The following is a 21481-nucleotide window of genomic DNA, read 5'->3' on the forward strand; positions in this document are numbered from 1 at the left end:
AATGCCTTCTTCTGGCAAAAAAGTTACAAAAAATCTGGTTTATTTCTGGTACCTTGGGGGGACACATCCACCCTCCTTTCTTGGCAGTAAAAAAGAAGCAGTTTGCCACTGACATCTGCAAAGCTTTCCTCCCCTCTTCCCAGGCTAGTCTTGGGATTTCCTTGTGGTCCCCCATCCATCAGCTCCAATTCCACTGAACTGTTTGGAGATCAACCGAGCTGCTGTCCCCGCCTGGGGCTCTTTTCTGCCAAAGGTTGCTCCAAATCCAGGCAACGCCAGCCACCAATTTGGAAGCTGCGACCCAGAGTTTCCCGGTTGAGGTGCTTGCTACAAAGGAAACTGCTGTGCCCAGCGCAGCTGTTAAAAGGCGAAACCTCGTCCAGAGACGCGTATTTGGACGCAGCCAAATAAGACACACCCTGAAATGTATTTTTTTTCCGCCCTTTTGTTAATGCGTGCCACCTTCCCCTGGGTCGCATCCCCACCCATGTCCACGAAGCCCGCCCATCTCTTCTCCGCATCCTCGCCGAACAGGGGGTGGAGAAGGAAATAAAACCTGATTTTTGCCTCTGGGACTCAGGGAGGCCAACCTTGGCGGCCCCTTTTGCCGGCTGCCGCCATCCTTAAGCAGGCGGCTTCCAGATGCGTGCGATTCCCATTCCCTGCCAGGCCGGGGAGGATAGCCATTGTAGTCCCCTCCCGTCTGTGGGCGCCAGGTTGGGGCCCGCTGCCGCATATGCAGGCGTTTTAACCCTCGAAGTGGGAAATCCGGCTGGACTGCTCGGGCTGCACGTCTGAATAAATAAATCTCGTATCAATTAATTAAAGGGGGGGAAAAAACAAACCAAAACGGTCCGCATCTTTAACCTAGAGCAGGGGTCGGCAACCTCGGCTCTTTTATGACTCGTGGACTTCAACTCCCAGAATTCCTGAGCCAGGCTGGCTCAGGAATTCTGGGAGTTGAAGTCCACGAGTCATAAAAGAGCCGAGGTTGCCTACCCCTGACCTAGAGGACCCCGCGCGCGGTCATACTGACTCCTCCCCGCAAGGGGGCGGGCCCGGCGACTCCTCCAAGCCCCGCCTCCTCTTTATTACCACCAACCCCCCCTTCTTCTCCCGGCCCCGCCCAGCCCCGGGCCGCCGTCGCTAAGCACCGCCCATTATAGGACAGGCGCCGCCCATTACAAGGCGGGCTCCGCCCCTCGCTCTCCCTCCGCCTGGTTCGAACGCTACTTTGGCGTTCCAGCGGGGAAGCCGCGGCCGTCGGAGGGGAGAGGCAGGAAGCCGCGGGCTGCGGGGACCTGTCGGTCATCTGATCCCGGCCAGAGCAGCGTCCGGCAGGGGACGAGGAGGGAAGGCAGCCGCCGCCGCCGCCGCCAACCGCGGGAGACCCGCCTAGGCTGGCAGCTGATTCAGCGTCGAGCTCCTTGGCTCCCGTCGCAATGCTTCTTCCTGCAGGCCGCCTTGCGCCCGGCTCTCCTCGCCTCCTTCATTGATTCCTGCACGGCGGCGGCGTCTTTCCTGCTCCCTCCCTTTGGCCTTTTTCCCCCTCTCCTGGCTTCTTTTCTTGGAAAAACAAGAGAAGGCCGGGCACTTGGGGAAACTTTGCCATCCTTCCTCTTGGCCAAACCCTTCGTGGGAAACTCCCAACCTGCTTCCTTCCAACCTCGATCGGGTGTGCTGATTTCTCCTCCTCCTGCTCCTCCGTTTCTCCTTACAAAAAAAAAAAGCCGATCGGATCGTCATCATCTTCATCATCACGGCAAGTGGTTTTCTCTGCTGCTGCTGCTGCTTGCACAAATGCTGGGCATTTGTTTTCCGGAGCCAAGCAGATCATTTTTTGGAATGGAGGTCTAAATTCTCGCCTCCTTGCTACCCCTTTTCTGGATAGCCTTTAAACAAGAGCTACCTTTTGTGTCCTGCTTTCGTTTTTTAACAAGTCAGGGTTATTGCTGGAGGGAGTTGAATCTTGTTCTCTTTTAAAAGCTGGGATTAAAAGACTGAAGAAGAAGAAGACACACGTTTCTTCCTGCCTTTTCCTTTTTCTTTTTTTTGTGTTTTTTTTTGTTGTTCTCAGTTACAATATTTTCTACACTGGTAAGCCAGGAATTTGGGAAAAATCCCCCCCCCAATTGGCTCAGAAACACTTAACCATTTCTGTCAGTTTCCCTTCTTCCCATGACAAGCGAAGCCAAGATTTTAGTAAACCGTGATTCCGGTATTAGAGGACAAAACTCCAGAACAATCAGCGCACATCCTACAGTTGTTTGGCAGAAGAAGAAAGTGCTTTTGGACACACAAACTGGGCTGTGTTCCTCTGTCATTTGACCTCAAGGGAAGGAAAACATTTGGAAGGGGGAGGAAAAAAAAAAGTTTTGACATCTTCGCAGCTGAGGCTAAGTTACAAACGTTTCCATGTTCTTTACGGTAACTCTTTGGAGGAAAAGACGGTGAATCCTCGTGGATTGACTCAGTTCCCCTTCTTGGAAATTGTGGGCAATCTTTGGACCCTGTTTGGCCTTGGGAAGCTGTGATGGGGCTGTGAGGCCAAACTGATTTCCCACTGGATCCTGAGGGGCTGAGAGAAAAAGCTCTCCCGGGAGGAACTGAGTGTTAGATAAAAGCAGTGACGGAAGCTGACCCAGCACTGTGAATGGCTGCCAAGGATTATGACCACTTGTTTAAATTGCTTATCATCGGAGATTCGGGTAAGAATGCTTGTTGTTTCCTTGTCATCCATCTTCAATCTTATCTAACGCTGTCCTTCCGTATTTACCGTATTAGATTTTTTTTATCCTGCCTTTATAACTTGATAAGTAACTCAAGGCAGAGAACATACATAATACAGGTAGTCCTTGACTTACAACAGTTCATTTAGTGACAGTCCGAAGTTACAACAGCACTGAAAAAAGTGGCACGACCTGTTTTTCACACTTATGACCACTGCAGCATCCTCATGGTCAGGTGATCGAAATTCAGACGCTTTGGCAACTGACTCATATCTGTGACTGTTCCACTGTCCTGGGGTCATGTGATTCCCCTTTTGTGACCTTTTGAGAAGCAGAGTCAATGGGGAAGCCAGATTCGCTTAACAACTTAACAACTGCAATGATTCACTTAACAACTGTGGCAAGAAAGGTAGTAAGATGGGGCAACTTAACGAATGTTTTACTTAGCAACAGAAAATTTGGGTTCAATTGTGGCTGTAAGTCGAGAAACACCTGTTCTCTTTTTTCCGCCTGTTTTCCCCACAACAACAACAACCCTGGGAAGTAGGCTGGGCTGAGAGAAAATGATTGGCCCAAAGTCACCTTAAGTCAAGTGCCTGAGGTAGGACTAGAACTCACATTCTCTTGATTTCTAGGCCAGCATCTTAACCACTGTACTAAACAGCCTCTTGCTGGTTCTCCCCCTCCAAACATTATTTCAACCGTTTTGCTGTCTTTTTTGCACATTTTCAGATCTTCCTAGCACTTTTCATGCTAGACTTATCTGTTACTCTTTTGCCATTTTCATTCTGAACCCTTAGCCTGGTTCTTTCCAATTTTTCTGCCTTTGTAGACTTTTATGTCAATCTTCCATTTTCTTCCTCCAGTTCATTGTGAGCACTTGGGATGGGCTGAATGTGTCCCTCCCTCCATATATAATCTCCTTCTTACCTGTCCTTTATTTTTGTTCTTTTGTTCTTCCCCACCCTTTCTGCCTCACTTTTATTTCTGCAAATATCTCTGGGCAGAATAAAAAACCACACAACTCTGAGAGGAAATCATTGGACCAATGATTTCCTCCTTAATTCTACCTCTCTTCTTGTTCTTCACTACTTTTCAGATACTCTAATTCTCTATAGTAGTGTTTTCCAACCTTAGCAACTTTTAAGATGTCTGGACTTCAATTCCCAGAATTCCCCTCCTTGCATGGAATTCTGGGAGTCCAAACATCTTCAAGTTACCATAGTTAAACACTGCTTTACAGACTCCACTGACTTACAGAAAGATCCATTAAATAAGTGAAAGGCTGAATTTTATTTTAACGACATATTAACGGTTTTCTTCAAGACTTAATTCAAATTGTAGAGCTTCCAGCATCCTTTGAGCTGTAGTTTTCTCAACCCTGGAATGTTTTCATTTGGCTTTAGTGATGAGGGAACAATCTTGGTAGTTTCCTTCCTATGTTTTTTATTGTCTTGAGATTGTTGACCTACCATCTCCAAGTGGATGGACTCCCGGCATGCTGGGACTACACAGCCAGACTGACTTTGAATTCTGGGAGTTGAAGTTCAAGTGCATCTGAAACTGAGAATGGCTGATTATCATTCCTCAAATTGTTTATAATACTATTTCCTGCATTTATTGAATATATAGGTCATTTCCTGGGTAGTTATCTTAAAGCAAAGCACAAATGTACACATAAAAGCTATTGATGCATTATTAACATTTAAGGATGACATTAAAAAACTGAATAGCAAAATAAAAATGTGGGTGGAGTAGCGGGATGGAAAATTAAGATTAAGCAGGATGGGCTTTTTGATTTTCACCCGATTATAACAGCCCTTTCTCAATGGTCATATGTTTCACATCCTGTTATAATCCTGTAGCTCTTTACCTAAGGGTAAGCTGAATTTACTCAAAAGATATTAACTTTTAATCACATACCGCAGGCGTATCCAACCTTTTGCCTTGCCTGGGCCACATTAAGTGAAGAGGAATTCTTTTGGACTGCATATAAAATATATGATACAGTTAATAAGATGGCTCAGCAGTTAAAGATGCAAATAGATAAATAGGCACCACTTCGGTGGAAAGCTGACAGTGCTCTGTGCACTTCGACATATAGTCTTGTTGGCCACATGATCATGGAAGCATCTTTGGACAACGCTGACTCTGTTGCCTGAGAAACAGAAATGAGCACCACCCCCTTGAGTTAGACACAGCTGGGCACAGGGCCTTATAAATAATATTAAAAGTTTAAGATCTTGTGGGGGCCACATTACTAGCTGTCCAGGGCTGCATGCAGTCTGGGCTGTAGGTTGGCTACCACCCCCCCCCACCCCCCGATGTACAGGATTGTAGTGCTGCTTTCTTTACATAGTCTTTTCAGCTCTTTAAAGAAAGTTAGAAATTAAAGAAATCAGGCAGGTGATTTGGGGCCTTCCAGAATATCTTAGATTTTGTCCCTCGCCGGCCTCAGCCAGCTTGGCCAAATCCAGAGATGGATTTATAATCCAAAACATCTGGAAAGCAGCAGATTGCCTATGTTGGGGCAAAACTGTTTCCATTCAACTCATCTGGTTGAGTCCCATCTTTCGTTTCCCAGGCTGCATTTTGAGCTCTAGTGTTCTTTGGCCATAGCTTAAAAGCTTGGCTTCCTGCTGAAGGTGGGGGCTGCCAGCAGAGAGAACTGGGGGATTCACTGGGGTGCACCTGCTGTGAAATTGGAGATATTAACGTGGATGTGGAATTCCTCAGTTTAGGATGAATGATTCATACAGATGGTATTGCAGTTTGTAGACACATTGTGGTCTGCCACAAACTGCTGACCTCACACAGCTGCTTGGGAAAATTTGAGAATGAGAATGAGGTGGGAACTTTACCTTCCAGCTGACTCATGACAAAACCAAGAAGTGGAAGTGAAGACTGGTTGAGGCAGACTTCTCCAGTTGAGGCTGAGCTGTTCTTCCATTGCTAGCACAAGTAGCCATTGTGTTACAATTATTTGTTTAGTGACCATTCAACAACACTGGAAAAAAAAGACTTACGATCAGTCATTGCCCTTACAGTATCCCCATGGCCACATGATCAAAATCCTGGCAATTAACATATATTTATGACAGTTGCAGCATTCCAGAGCCATGTAATCACCATTTGTAACACTCTCAGCCAACTTTGGACAACCAAAATCAATGGAGGAAGCTGGATTTGCTTAACAACTGCACGATTCACTTAACTGCAGCGATTCGTTTAACAGCTGAGGCAAAAAATGTAGAAGTGGGCACGACTCCCATAACAATTGCCTTGCTTACAACAGAAATTCTGGAAACAATTGTGGTTGTAAGTTGAGCGCTAGCAGTAGTACAATCGTCCAGAAATCTTTTCCACTGAATTGTCACGGGGGTGTTGCAAACAGAACTGTGACAGAAATGGATTACTCTTCCTTTGTTATTATATTCTTTTTGAAAAGGCCCCCCACATGATCTTAGCTTCTCTCTCCAGTCAGAAAGCCCAGAGAGATGAAGATTTCAGCGCCTTGCTTTCTCTTTAGGCCCTTTGCAAGTGATGTGGCTTATCTTCTCACTTTAGGATTTTGGGAAGTTTTAATGGCTTCCTCTGTTTGCTTTCTACTCTTGATAAAGCTGATTTTGAGGTGGATCAAAGTAAGATTAGTAGAAGCAGCAATCTTGGTATGAGTTCATGCATATTTCAGTGTATTCAAGAATCAGGGTTTGCTCCAACCTGGCAATCATTTCAATCAATTTTGCAGCTACTAAGATTGTTGGCTGAGCAGGGACAAAAATAGCCAGGGAAATGATTGAAGCCTGGGAAACTGGCTCCTTGTCAATCAATATGAGTACTGATTTACCACCAGCTTATCAGTTATTTAAGAGCCTTTGGCAGCATATGGAAACAACAGCCAATGACTTAATATTCTCCCATCAACATCCAATCAATAACTAAAAAGCCACACACAACCAGGCACTACATAAATACTACACATAGAATAACCCAAAGCACACATTCTGCTAGAGAGAAGTTCCCTGAGGATGGACTCCACCATAAGTCTAAAAGCTCGAAAGAATAAACCTCTGGTCCCAGTTACTGACCCAAATTTGATCCTGCAGTATTATCCCGGGACACGTATATTTGCCTTTATTCATGAAGAAATTGATTCATGATACAGTAGAAATACAAATGAAGTCTCCAACAGTTGAAAGTAGATGCTGGCTGCAGAAGAGAGAAAAGTTGATGAAATGATTGATGGATAGATTGGCATGGTAAAAGGCTGGTGCAAAAAAGGCTGTTGATCTTTGGTGATCACATTTCAGGTTGGTGGTTTTCCTGGGATCTGCTTGGATCAGGTTGCTCCAAGACTTGTCTGATTTACAGCAGATTTTAGGATTTAGATGCCTGTCACGTAGTCATGGCCCTTAGTACAAATAGGCACGCTAAATCAGAGGGACTGGCTAAGAAGTATTCGGGGGCAGAAACAGGTTAACGTTTATTAAAATGTATTCATTGGCAGATGGGGGCAGGGGGGGTGTCTTCTATTCATGTGATAATTCACATAATCAAATCATTATGGGAAGAATGTAAATTGGGTCATCGGCATCAGTTTTCGTTGTTTGCATAATTATGTCATTGTGCTAATCAGTGTGGAAAATTGGTCCGCTCCATGTGAAGGCCATTGAAAGAGTCTGAAAGAGGGCAGATATTTAGAACTTTAAATATGGGCTGGAGGGGATATTTCCTAAGTGGGTCTAAGAAAACAGTTCAGTTTTGGACACCATGATATAAAAAAGATGTTGAGACTCTAGAATGAGTGCAGGGAAGAGCAACAAAGATGATTAGGAGGCGGGAGGCTAAAACATAAGGAACGGTTGCTGAAATTGGGAACGTCTAGTCCAGGGGTAGGCAACCTTGGCTCTTTTATGACTCGTGGACTTCAGCTCCCAGAATTCCTGAGCCAGCCATGCTGAGGAGAAATGGAGATGTTTCCATGCTGATCCATTCTGGCTCAGGAATTCTGGGAGTTGAAGTCCACAAGTCATAAAAGAGCCAAGGTTGCCTACCCTTGGTCTAGTCTAATGAAGAGAAGGGTGAGGGGTGACATGATAGCAGTGTTCCAATATCTCAGGGGCTGCCACAAAGAAGAGGGAGTCAAGCTGTTCTCCAAAGCGCCTGAAGGCAGGACAAGAAGCAACGGATGGAAACTAATCAAGGAGAAATTTCTTGACAGAACAATTAACTTTGCTTGGAATAGCTTGCCTCTTTTGGTACTGTCCATGGGGAAATTAAAAGACACTTGCTCCTGGGGAGGAAAGCCATGGCAAATGTAGACAGCACACTAAAAAGCAGAGACATTACCCTGCCAACAAAAGTGCATATAGTCAAGGCTATGGTCTTCCCAGTTGCAATGTATGGCTGTGAAAGTTGGACCATAAGAAAGGCTAAGCGCCAAAGAATTGAGGCCTTTGAACTATGCTGCTGGAGAAGACCCTTGCGAGTCCCTTGGACTGCAAGGCGATCAAACCGGTCAGTCCTAGAGGAGATCAACCCTGACTGCTCTTTAGAAGGCCAGATCCTGAAGTTGAAACTCAAATACTTTGGCCACCTAATGAGAAGGAAGGACTCACTGGAGAAGAGCCTCATGCTGGGAAAGGTGGAGGGCAAGAGAAAAAAGGGACGACAGAGAATGAGGTGGCTGGTTGGAGTCACTGAAACAGTAGGCGTGAGCCTAAATGGACTCCAGAAGATGGTAGAGGACAGGAAGGCCTGGAGGAATGTTGTCCATAGGGTTGCGATGGGTCGGACATGACTTCGCAACTAACAACAAGCTTGCCTCTGGAAGTTCTGTTATGACCCAGGTGATCAAGGCGAGGCAGGCCTTTAGAGTCCTTTGTTGTACTCAAGAAATGTTCTACAAACTGCCCTCCAACGACCAGTAAGGCTCCATCCCATGCTACCCTAAAGGCAGTCAATCCTCAATCCCCCAAACAACAACCCACATATGACCAGCAAAGTCCACAAGGCAAAGTCCAGGCATAAGACAAATGGCAGCCCTCAGGGCAAAAGACAAGGGACAAGGCAAAGGCAGTTCTGAAGGTAAAGCAAAGCAAAGGGCAAAAACAGTCCACAAGGCTAGGGCAAGACGAATGGCAGTCCTTCAAGCAGACGAAAAGCAGTCCTCGAAGCAAGGTGAAAAGGCCTTGCCTTCAAAGCTGGGGGAGTAGAATCCAAAGCTAACAATTGTTCCTGGCAAAGACTAACACCTCACCACTTCTCCCAAAGTCATTCCACTCCAGGTGTTCCTTGTGAGGAGGGATGGGGCAACCTTCTCCCGAGTAGCTTTGCAGCCCTTCTCTGGGCTTACCTCCGCTCCCCCCTCTCCGTGACCTTGAATTGGTGGAGGAGGCAGCCCTTCCTCATCAGAGGAGATCTGCTGCCTATCAGCACCACTGCTTGTCAGCAGCCGATCCTCCTGTGTCTGGGAAGGCAAGCAGCGTTCTGTCTGGTCGACCACCTCCCCCAGTGCCTGAGGAGACTGGGACAGCAACGTCCTCAACCTCTGGCCTCCCCAAACATGCCAAGGGAGACGTGCCATCCCTGTGAGATGGTCCCGGTTCCAGCTCCTCCTCCTCCTCCTCCGAACCGGGCTCCGATGGGGCCACGACAGTTTTGGGTTCTCCATCACTGGAGGTTTTCCAGAAGAGATCAGACAACCATTGGTCTGAAATGGTATAGAGTTTTCTGCTTGAGCAGGAGGTTGGACTAGAAGACCTCCAAGGTCCCTTCCAAATCTGTTGTTTTGCTAATTCAAAACTTAGTTGTTAAAGCTAGAGTGAAATCTGAAGTGGGGTGGCAGCAAGGCTCGATCCTTTTGTACGCTTCCACGTTGGTTCAATTATTTGGGTGAAAAGGTGGGAGAAAGGCTTGCTAAATTTGCAGTTGGAAAAATATGAGTGGGACAGCTCCTGTTCTGGAAAACAATCACTGCAATTCAAAATATCTTGATAAGTAGATCAGCTGAATAACATCTGGAGCTGAATAACATCTAGTAGTGGCCAATGCAAGACTCTTCCCTCAGGAAACCAAAATAAAATGCACAATTATAAGATGGGAGATAGAGGATCGATAAGAGGATTTGTGGAAAAGATCTCAAAACGGTGACTGCAAACTGCATATGAGTCAGCAGAGAGAGAATGCAAAAAAAAAGGAACTACAGAGTTTTGCATCGGTCACTACTACTAGGTGTTATTCAGCTCTATATGCTAGCTATCTACTTATCAAGATATTTTGAATAAAAGCATCATCCCTGGATCAGTGTATTCTTCACTGATACATAATTCAGTGTTGTTCCTTTCTGGGCCCCATATTTTAAAGATTCAGAGAAATTATAGCAGATGCAGGAAAGGGTAAGTCTTCAACTTACGACCACAATTGGGACTGGAATTTTGGTCGAAACTCCTGATGGTCATACATTGAGGCTCCGGGTAACTGAAGCCAATTTTACAACTCTTTTTATGACACTTGTTAAGTGAATCATGTTTGCCATAAGTCCAAATCCATTCTCCTAAATGGGTGCTATTTTTGTCAGAAACAAAAGAAACCAGCAAAAAAAATATGTCACAAATCATGATCATCATCAGAGCATCAAAGATGATCAAGGATCTGGGAGGCTAAACTGTACAAGGAACGGTTAAGGGAACTGGATATGTCTAGTCCAGGGGTAGGCAACCTTGGCTCTTTTATGACTCATGGACTTCAACTCCCAGAATTCCTGAGTCAGCATAGCATAGCTGACTCAGGAATTCTGGAAGTTGAAGTCCATGAGTCATAAAAGAGCCAAGGTTACGTACCCCTGGTCTAGTTTAATGAAGAGAAGGACTAGGGTGACATGAAAACTGTCTTCCAGGAGTTGAAAAGCTGTCACAGAGAAGAGGGGCTCAATCTATTGTCCAAAGCACTTAGAGGGCAGGACAAGAAGTAGTGGATGGAGAATTATCAAAAATGGATCCAACCTGGAACTAAAGAGAAATTTCCTGACAGTAAGAAAATTAATCGGTGGACAGCTTGCCTCCTGAAGTTATGGATGTTCCATCGCTGGAGGTTTTCAAGAAGAGATTGGACGGCCACTTGTCTGGAATGGTATAAGATCTCCTGCTCCAGCAGGGGGTTAGATTAGAAGACCTCCAAGATCCCTTTCAACCCTGTGATTCTAAGATTCTGGTTTGGCTAGGCCAGGGATAGGCAACCTTGGCTCTTTTATGACTCGTGGACTTCAGCTCCCAGAATTCCTGAGCCAGCATGGCTCAGCATGGAAACCTCTCCATTTCTCCTCAGCATGGCTGGCTCAGGAATTCTGGGAGTTGAAGTCCACAAGTCATAAAAGAGCCAAGGTTGCCTACCCCTGGCAGAAGAGACAAGTAACTGATAGGCCTTGGATAGTCTGTCTTTTGTTACTGTCCCTGAGATGACAATTTTGGGAACTAATTTCCATATAGACTAGTGATCTAGGATTTGTGGGGGGGGAAAACCTCCCACTAAATCTTGGCTTAGAATTGTGGGTAACTACAGGTAGTCCTCAAGTTAACAACCATTTTTAGTGAAGGTATAACAGCATTGAAAATAGTGATTAATACCGGTAATCATTTTTCACACTTAGGTCATGTGTTCACCTTTTGCAACCTTCTGACAAGTAGAGTCAATGCAGAAGCCAGATTCACTTAACAACTGTTATTATTAGCTAACTGCAGTGATTCACTTAACAACTGTAGCAAGAAAGGTTGTAAAATGGGGCAAAACTCACTTCTTCTGTCTTGCTTAAGAATAGAAATTGTGATTGTACATCAAGGAATACCTGTGCCAGATTTTCAGAAACATTTTTATCCCTCATGGTGGAACAATAGTTGTAGAAATCTTGTTAACCAATGTCTTCATCCATTGTGGTGGCCAGCCGCTTACCACAGCCTTTTCAACCTGTTTTCGCTTCAGGTGAATGGACTTCAACTCCCAGAATCCACCAGTGAGCCACACCATTGCTTGAGATAGGACATTGAAGTCCAACCATCTGAAAGTGGCTGAAATCGAGAAAAAATAAAGTTGAAACCCAAGCATCTCTTTGGAGAAAACTCTCCTTGGGGTATATCTCCTTTCATCCCTGGTGAGGCAAGGCTATATGTTACATGAAAAACAATCCAGTGATGGCCTTCATACATAAGCAGGAATCCCAGGTGTAATAAACCCTGAAACTCGAGATAACCTAATTACTTCCATTTTCTTCTTTCTAGTAGGTACTGTGTCATACTAGTGTCAAAGAAGAGAATTTTGTACACCACCTTAGCACAGCTTTGTGGATAGGAGTGCTCAAACAATGAAGCTAGTTAAAATGAAGGCTTGGGGTTTTTTTTGGGTTTTTTTTAGGAATCTTGGTTTCCTTGGGTGTGTTTAACCCAGTAGCCTGGTTTTGGGGCATTCTGTGAAGCTTTTCTGTGCCTGGTTATTTCATGTACTGTAAAAATAGAGAAGTTGCACGTATATACATGCAGCTATCTTACATTGTGGGATACAAACTCCACAGATTCCTTTCCTGTTATGTGTTGACGTTTCTTCAGAAGGCTTCCTTGGAGAGGAACAGAGAGGGTTAGAAGAGGGTCATACAGCTGCAAGCTCTTTTCCTCTACTTATTATTTCCCAGCTATCCCACCACCAAGTCTCTTCAAAAAATTAACATGTCAGGAAGATAACAGAGATGGGGTAGATGGAGAACAGCTGCTGTGACCCTTTTTCATTTTAACTGGAGAGTCCTTCTGAAACTTAAATTATCCCAGTGTTGCAGAATGGAACGTTAGGTCAACTTTCCAGCCAGCCAGGCAGCCTTGCCCTTGTTCTAGAGACTCCATTCCTTGACTATTTTCTTAATTTTGTTTTCTGTATGCCTCTAGCAAATTCTTTGCATTCCGTGGCCTTTCAGCTTACTCCCATCTTCATTAAGCCATTTGAGAGGGTTGCTCCTTCACCCCCTTTCTTCTCTTAGAAGTTTGTTCTTCTGCAAACATTTCGTTTCCCCTGAGTCTGCTTGATATTTCTTCTCTCTTGTGGCTCAGTAGCCGTATTTTGGCCTCTTTCCTGGTGGCATTCCTGCTAAATTCAGCGCTAGGAGGAGAATTAGATTTCATGGGTGGCCTTCATCAGTTTGACTAGCTCAACGTATTCTAGCATATTCTCTTCCAGTTTTTTTTTCCTCTTCTGTCTGTGGCCATTTTCGGTGATGAAGTCTAGAACTTTCGCCTGTAGGAACCCGTCTGCATCTTGAGTTACTTTACAAAATAGATTACCTGCTAACTACATTATGTGAAAAGCCCAAGCCATCTTAGGACAGAATAATTAAAGAGAACAGCCATGCTCAGATGTGCAGGTTGTCTTGATATGCATTCCCTGAAAAGAAATCTGTGTAATAAGTAGCCAGGCTCTACATAGCTCAAGGAAGATGTGATTCACACAGTGCCTATAGAATATGCTGAGTTTGGTTTGCTTTAGCATGTTACATGAACTCAGCTGATTTTTGCATTAGTGCAAGGGTATCCAACCTTGGCAACTTTTTAAGATTTGTGAACTTCCCTCCCAGAATTCCCCAGCCAGAATTCTGGGAGCTGCAGTCCACAAGTCTTAGAGTTGCCAAGGTTGGACCTCTCTGCCTTTAGTGTGTGGGATGCACTCAGCCAATTCTAGTTTGTCAACAAACCAATAACCAAGGGTAATATATATGTAGAGTAAAAGTGTGCTAAAATTGCAGTTCGGTTGAACGTCATATTGAATGACGTGGAGAGCCAAGAGGCTCCTACAGGAACCAAAGGAAATCAGCTGGCACACAATGGGACCTAGCTGGTTTGTGAAATCTGGGAAGAAAAACAGATTTCCGTCAGTGTGTATATGCTGCATGTGTGGGAGAGGGAGAGAGAAAGAGACGGCCTAGCACGCAGCCAAGATCAGCCAAGAAAGCTTGCGCTGCGGAACTCAGTCTTGGCTTATCTCCCACTGCAGCTTTAGAGACTGGAGATGCAGTTGTATGTATACTCTGAACCTTCGCAGGAAGGGGTCTGGTTCAAGAAGCTGTGAGGAAGGAAAGGAGAAGAACTGGAGAAGTTGATTTCCAGGGTTATGTCAACAGGTGACCTCAGAAGTTGCCAGAGCGGATTTGTGTCCCGTGACATCTGTGGTGCCACCCTTGTTAGGTGTCTCGATTACTTTAAGCCAGAGTATCGAGGTGTGCCTTCCTGCTCGTAACCTTTCAACTTCCTGTTTAGAAGCAAAGTTTTGTGACTACTCAGCATCACACCGATCTAGTTATTATTTATCCTATGTTCTCACCACTGCCTGAGAGTTCACATCCACTGCATGGAAGATAATCCACAATCTCTGATGGTTCCACCCCCCCCCCCACAAAGCTGTACAAGCTTCTCTTCCAATCCTGTGGTTTTCCCCCCTCCTTCTTCTCCTTGTAGTAGGACACAATAGGTTGAGACAGGAGTGGCCCTTTTTGAATAAATACTCCAAGGTTGTTTGCTTTGGGCGGGAAGCTTCTCAGCGGCTTTGCTGAGGGCCGCTTTGCTGAGGGCCGTCTGTAGCACCAGAGGCCGTTTAAGAAATCATGGGGAGGATTAGTCTCTCATTTTGCGTTTGTGTGATTTGTTCCCTTTTGTTTCCTTTCCAGGGGTTGGCAAAAGTAGCCTTCTGCTCCGCTTTGCAGATAACACCTTCTCAGGTAAGGAACTGCCTCCTGTATCAATGATCATTGGATGGGTTGGGAGTCCTGATTCTTGCTGTGCACCGCTGCAATATGAGTCCAGCCCAGTCCAGGTCAAGCATCTTTGGATAAGATGGATTTTTGGCTTTAACATCTCATTTTTAAAAGCAGTTGCAACTTTGCAACTAGAGAAGACTATTTTAATGCAAAGATGCAAAAGAAAAAAAAGAAAAAAAAGCAGGATAGCTGCGCTGGTCTGTGAAATGCAAAAAAATCACACTGTCCAAATGGGCAATTAGGAGGAGCCAAAATTCCACAAACAAGCGTGTGAATTTCCCAGAGATTTTTCTCAGGTCTGTTCCGAAGAATGTAGAGGCTCCCTCCCTGCTTCGTGGCATTTTAATTGGTCACAATAATGATATTGCCCAATTGTGGATTGGGGGTTTAATTTAGCCGGCGTTCTTTTATTCAGTTCTGCTATATAAAAAAGCAGATTTTCCTATCTGCTCTAATTAAATGTGTTTGTGTGCTGATTGTGTTTCCCTGCTAGGGGAATGCTGTAATTGAATACTTGCTGGTTTAAGATTGTATGTCTTTGCAAAGTATTGCAACATGAATTCTTTTCAAAATAAATTCCTTCTCGTTTGTCCCTCCCTCCTGCCGTGGTTGAGTTACTTCTCTCCATTTTATTTGGCTAGTTTTCAGTGTACAAAGTCAGATTGTAATGTAATTTGCCGGTTGGCCAAACTGTTGATTAAATGACCAGGAAAAACCTGCCAAAAATCCAGACTCTATTGATTCTCTCTGCCAAAAAAGCCAACACAGTGCTAGGCTGCATTAACAGAGGGAGAGAATCAAGATCACGTGAAGTACTAATACCACTTTACAATGCCTTGGTAAGGCCACACCTGGAATACTGCATCCAGTTTTGGTCACCACAATGTAAAAAAGATGTTGAAACTCTAGAAGGAGTACAGAGCAAAGGAACAAAGGTGATTAGGGGACTGGAGGCTAAAACATATAAGGAACGGCTGCTGGAATTGGGTATGTCTAGTTTAATGAAGAGAAGGACGAGGGGGGACATGATAGCAGTGTTCCAATATCTCAGGGGCTGCCACAAAGAAGAGGGAGTCAAGCTATTCTCCAAAGCACCTGAAAGCAGGACAAGAAGCAACGGATGGAAACTAGTCAAGGAGAGAAGCAACCTAGAACTAAGGAGAAACTTCCTGACAGTTAGAACAATTAACCAGTGGAACAACCTGCCTCCAGAAGTGGTGAATGCTCCAACACTGGAAGTTTTTAAGAAGAGACTGGCCAGCCATTTGTCTGAAATGGTATAGGGTTTCCTGCGTTAGCAGGGGGTTGGACTAGATGACCTCCAAGGTCCCTTCCAACAACAACAACAACTACTTCTTCTTCTTCTTCTTCTTCTTCTTCTTCTTCTTCTTCTTCTTCTTATTATTATTATTATTATTATTATTATTATTATTATTATTATTATTATTATTATTATTATTACATTTATTTTGAGCAAAATTCCTGTATTTTTCCTGTTAGAGATAGGTTGCGCCCATAACTGATATTAGAATCCTGCAAATTCTAAGAATTATTGTATCTCATTTTTCACATTGTGTTATTCAGTGGTCTAGTAGTCCTCAGGTTAACAACCATTCATTCAGTGGCCATTCCGAGTTACAATGGCACTGGGAAAAATAGTTTACAACTAGTCCTCATGCTTACAACTGTCGCAACATCCTAATGGCCACATGATCAAAATTTGGGTACTTATCAATCCGGGTGTATTTACGACCTTCTGCAGCATCCTGGAATCACGTGAACACTATTTGCAACTTTCCCAGCTGACTTCTAACATGGGTCCTCAACCTTGGCAACTTTAAGACTTCTGAACTTTAAATCCCAGAATTCCTCAGCCAGCAAAGCTTTGCTGGCTGAGGAATTCTGGGAGTTGAAGTTCACAAGTCTTAAAGTTGCCAAGGTTGAGGACTCCTGTTCTAACAAGTAAAGTCAATGGGGGAAGATGGATTGGCGTAATGACTGTATGATTTACACAACAACTGCACTGACTCGCTTAACTATGAAAAAAAAAGATGATAAAAATCGGGTGCGACTCTCTTTAACAATCACCTCGCTTTAGAAACAGAAATTCAGCTCCCAACTGAGGTCATAAATTGAGAACTACCTGTCTTTGATCTTTCGTGTGTCACAATGAAATTTCTGACCCTTCACAATCCTATTTTTCCCCCCTTAGTAATAACAAGATTGGATCACGCTTCCCTTTTGCAGTAATGTTTCATAAAACTTAGCTTTAATATTTCTGGGTTTGGGCAGCAAAAAGCCTTTTTTTTACTGTTTTCTGATTTCTTTTTATTCTTTCTTCTTTCGTCCCTGTGTCTCTCCAGGTAGCTATATCACAACAATTGGGGTCGATTTCAAGATCCGGACACTAGTGATTAATGGAGAAAGAGTGAAGCTGCAGATCTGGGATACAGCTGGACAGGAACGGTTCAGAACTATTACCTCCACGTAAGTCTAGGACATGAACAGTAGGGCCTGAATACTGAAGAGTGGGGATAAATTGATGAGAGGCCTATGAGAGAGTATTAATTAGCTAGTCAGCAGTAAGCAACCTTTTCACATGATGATCCGCATTTACAATTTTGCAAGGTAAAATAAATAAAAAGTTCAAAAAATTGTGCGAATGTGCTTCCTTAAAAAGCTACCAGATTTTTGATCCAGAAAGAGAAATTATTTTAAAAAGTTGAATACAGGCAGTCCTCGATTTACGACCACAACTGAGCCCAAAATTTCTGTTGCTAAGCAAGACATTTTTTTGAGTTTTGCCCCAATTTACGACCTTTCTTGCCACGGTTGTTAAGGGAATCACTGCAGTTGTCAAGTTAGTAACACGGCTGTTAGGTGAATCTGGCTTCCCCATTGACTTTGCTTGTCAGAAGGTCGCAAAAGGTGATCACATGACTGCGACCGTCGTAAATATGAGTCAGTTGCCAAGCATCCAAATTTTGATCACATGACCATGGGGATGCTGCAACTTATAAAACTGTTATAAGTTACTTTTTTCAGTGCTGTTGTAATTTAGAATGATCACTAAATGAACTGTTGTAAGTTGCGCACTATCTGTACTTGGACAACGTTGTGGGATTCTAGCCATTTTTATTTTTTTTATTATTTTAACGTCGAGGGGGGGGTGTCATCCCTCCTGAGGTTTTATGGACACCTCAGGGCTAATCACTAAACTAAATGTAACTCTTGGTGCGGCTACAGAACTGCTTCGAAGCCTCTCGCTGAAGGAAGGAGAAAGATAAGAGAATTATTTTCTCCGTTCAAAGTTCATTTTCTTTCGTGCAGGTATTACCGCAACACCCATGGTGTCATCATTGTTTACGATGTGACAAACGCCGAGTCCTTCGTTAATGTCAAACGTTGGCTGCATGAGATTGGGCAAAACTGTGACAATGTGTGCAAGATTTTGGGTGAGTGGTTTTGTTACCGACCCGTCTTCCCCCTCATCTTTCAGTTCAATAACTGAGGTTGTGAGTCCTTGTAATTCTATCACATTACATTGAAACCTGATCGGGCTAATAGAAAATGCATGAAATTTTCTCCAATAGTTTTTATTCATACCAGAGGAAGTAGATTGTGAATACGTCATGGTGTTCCTGCTTGTGAGGTATTTTTCTTATTTCAGGAATATCCAAACTAGAAAAATTATCTTCAGGGGCATTGAGGTTTCGGCCTCTTCACATGTCTGTTCACATGTTTACAATTGCTTAATTCTTCTTGGTTGCTCTAGAAACAAACGTAACTCCAGAGATGTCTCGTTGAAGGTTAGCTACGGAAACCTGATAGAAAGTGTCTTCATTTATTTATTGCAATAGTAGCATTGCATTTGAGGAAATTATTTGAGTTGCTATGGTTGCACCTAGGAACAGGACAGGCAGTATTGTTTCTATTCTCCTTGCATTTCAGATTATGAAGTGCTGATTTGGCCATTTGAACAAGTTTTTGGTTGGGGAAAAATATTCTACCCTGTCTTGGTATGTTCTTCCTCAACGGAATGTTCCAGCTACTTTATGTTGGAACTACAACTCCCACAATCCTTATGTTAGTTAGGGCTTCTGTAGGCCCTGCCTATTGTTTGTAGTGATAGGAAGAATATTTTACTGAGATACTTTGCAGGGTGATACTGTAGTGGGTCTTTGAGGATTGAAGATAAGCTGCTGGATCCACTAGCTAATGCTTGGCCAAAGCTAATCATCTGAACATTTGTCACATGCCTTTCACTTTGATATGAGCGATGGCTTATGACAAAAAAGCACTGTGATTTGCTGACTGCAGGACAATTCTTTCTTTATCTAATACTGCCAACTATTAAAATCTCTCAGCGGGTTTATAAAAGGGTAAAATAAAATTTCAGCCAAGATATTGGCATAGAACTAAACCCAGTGACTGGGATTCCTAGAGAAGATATGAATTCATTATATTTTTATCTCACCTTTCCCTAAAAACTCAAATGTAACAAAGATGAATATATTGCTTATAGAAAATTGTCCTAAATAAAATTAAAGCTAGGTTGTTTTTTTAAATCACATGGATTTACTTGCGTTATCCAAAAGATGAAGAACTAACTGGTCATCTGTTGTAGATTAGAAGGCCAAATAAATATGGAATTTTGGCTTTGCCTATTGCAAAAAATGAGAGACCTTAGTTAGGGTTAATTCTTGCTTTGTTTGCTGCATTGGTCTCTGGTAAGCCAAACCAAAACCCTCTGTCTGCAAATCATTTAACCAAACTATGAATGGCTTGTTACCACAGCCACTCTAGAGTGAAAAGGCAGATTTCTTAACAAGTTGCTCTTCCATCTTAAGCGATTAGTTCACAGAATTACCTTCTTTAGAGTCTTTTCTCCAAAGTGTAAGACAGAAAAAGTACTATTTAATATTATCTGCTTACCAGTGCCTTTTAAAATGGGACACATCGAAATTGGGGCATTTATTTGGACAACATATGCTATGCCACTGAACTGTGTTTTTTGTGCCAAAATCCTTTTACACACATACAAAAAGAATCACTGCAGAAATCATTAAAAGGAGCCAGGTTGAGCTGCTCAAGATTATTATTTATTTATTTATTTATTTTATTTTTATTACATTTATATCCCGCCCTTCTCCGAAGACTCAGGGCGGCTTACAAGCTTAGAGAGAGGACTATAGCTTAAAGACAGTCTAATTGGTCTTAAACTGTGATAGGCTCAGAATGAAGACACAGTAGGCCTGAATTCTCTGGTACTTGTGCAGAATGTATTCCATAGTATATTAAAGGATTTGGATTGTTGCCGTTGCTCTAATTTGCCTCTTCTCCTATCCTCTCAAATCAGTGGGTAATAAATGTGAGCACCTGTCACGGAAGCAAGTAGAGACAGCTGATGCCCGGCGGTTCAGTGAGCAAATGGGAGTGCGGCTTTTTGAAACCAGCGCTAAGGAGAACCTCAACGTTGAAGAGGTAGAGGCAGAGTTGGTTAGGAGGCCTTCGGTGTTTCAAGAGGGGGTGGCTGGGGCTTTGGGCTGAAAAAAACAACCTGATTTAAGATTGTTCCAATTCCCTTCCCCTTGTATATTCCACCCATAGATGTTCAACGCCATTACCACCATGGTGCTCCGAACGAAACAGGAAAACCTGGCGCGGCGGCAACAGCAGAACGAGGTTGTCAAAATCAACAAACCCAAAAAGAAGCCTTCGGTCAAGAAATGCTGCTGAAGGGACAGCCCCTGTAGATGCCCTTTTCTTTGGGAGGGGCGGGGGGGAATGATGAACTGTGGGGAGTTGGGTGGGCGGAAAAAATAATAATCATGGCTCATGTGATGTTAGGGATGGGGCTTCCGGATCTTGGTCAGAGGGGCAGGAGAACCAGTATGAATCCTCCTAGCCCTGGAATTCTTCTGTTCCCCTTCGTTGGGGAAGTTGCATTGTGGGGATAGAAAGTCAAATTGAAGCACTGCGTTCCCTGCCTGCTGATAGGTTGGGGTGGCGGTGTAGGTTTGCTTACAAAAAAGGGGGTGGGAAGTACCGAGCAGCGTTAAAAAAAAGTCTACTAAAACAAATTATTAAGGTGATCAAAATAAAGAGGATGTGGGGCGTAGCCGAGCCCAAGGAAATTGTCCTTCTCCCCACAACTGAAAAACAAAAACAAAACGCCTCTTCTCTTACAGTGATGTCTGCTCATTTGTGTTTTATTTCTCCGCTTCTGGTCTGATGGCTGGCTGCTGGAATTGCAGAATGCAACCGATGTTCCAATTCCACTCATGGCATGAATGCTGCAGGCTGAGGGAGGTGGTGGGCATTACGATTATTTTGGGGCAAGCTCCTCCAGGCTCTGTAGCTGTGCCTCAGTTTACATACATAATAATAGGAGGAAGCGGAAGAAACCCAGCAAAACATTTCAGAATTTTCCCAGCCGATAGTACTGGGGGGTTTTCCCCCCCCCCTTCTCATCTCTCTTTAGCCTTGCTCTGAATAGGAATGGTTTAGGACCAAGCTACGTTGCTTTCCTCTTAGGATTTGGAGTTTTCCATCACTTCTGTTAGCCCCGTCCTTCAATCCAGATGTGGTGAGAAAATAGCCAACTGTCCACGTGGTGGGTTGGAAAAAAGGACTTTGTAACCTTTGCAGCTACAATTGGAGTACCATTCAGTCATTCATGTTTACCTCCAGAAACAAAGTAAGAAATGGAGGCATAAATTTTAATATAGGAATATGAAATTATGTCTGGATTCAGCTGATGAGTTGCCAACTTATGATTCCCAACCTTTGGGTATTACAGAGAGACTGTCCCCTTTCAACATTGGAGCCCTCTGTACAATTTATTTGCTTCATTAATTATTTTATATACACCCAACTAAAAACATCTCATTTTAACCCACTCCTAATGGCATCAGACTTGTTAAGGATATACCACTATTCAATAAAGACATTTAGATATAAAAAC

The 21481-nt window shown here is 43.7% G+C and overlaps 1 protein-coding gene across 1 annotated transcript; it reads left to right on the forward strand.

Moving 5' to 3' along the window:
- Positions 1 to 1829: 1829 nt before the first annotated feature.
- LOC308677963 (ras-related protein Rab-35-like) lies at positions 1830 to 21468 on the forward strand. Its single transcript, XM_081344695.1, has 6 exons — positions 1830 to 2708; positions 14425 to 14475; positions 16878 to 17001; positions 17845 to 17969; positions 19874 to 19998; positions 20125 to 21468. Exons 1-6 carry the CDS (start codon positions 2654 to 2656, stop codon positions 20251 to 20253), a joined length of 609 nt encoding a protein of 202 aa, XP_081200821.1. The 5' UTR covers positions 1830 to 2653; the 3' UTR covers positions 20254 to 21468.
- The last annotated feature ends 13 nt before the right edge of the window (positions 21469 to 21481 follow it).

Source organism: Vipera berus, assembly GCF_964194415.1.
Source record: "Vipera berus genome assembly, chromosome: Z".
Taxonomy (NCBI): domain Eukaryota; kingdom Metazoa; phylum Chordata; class Lepidosauria; order Squamata; family Viperidae; genus Vipera; species Vipera berus.

Bases quoted from the DNA above. Each gene is read 5' to 3' on its own strand.
- LOC308677963 (XM_081344695.1), top strand. From the start codon at position 2,654: ATGGCTGCCAAGGATTATGACCACTTGTTTAAATTGCTTATCATCGGA. The intron at 14,476-16,877 runs GTAAGGAACTGC...GTGTCTCTCCAG, and splicing joins TGCAGATAACACCTTCTCAG to GTAGCTATATCACAACAATT. The intron at 19,999-20,124 runs GTAGAGGCAGAG...TTCCACCCATAG, and splicing joins AGAACCTCAACGTTGAAGAG to ATGTTCAACGCCATTACCAC.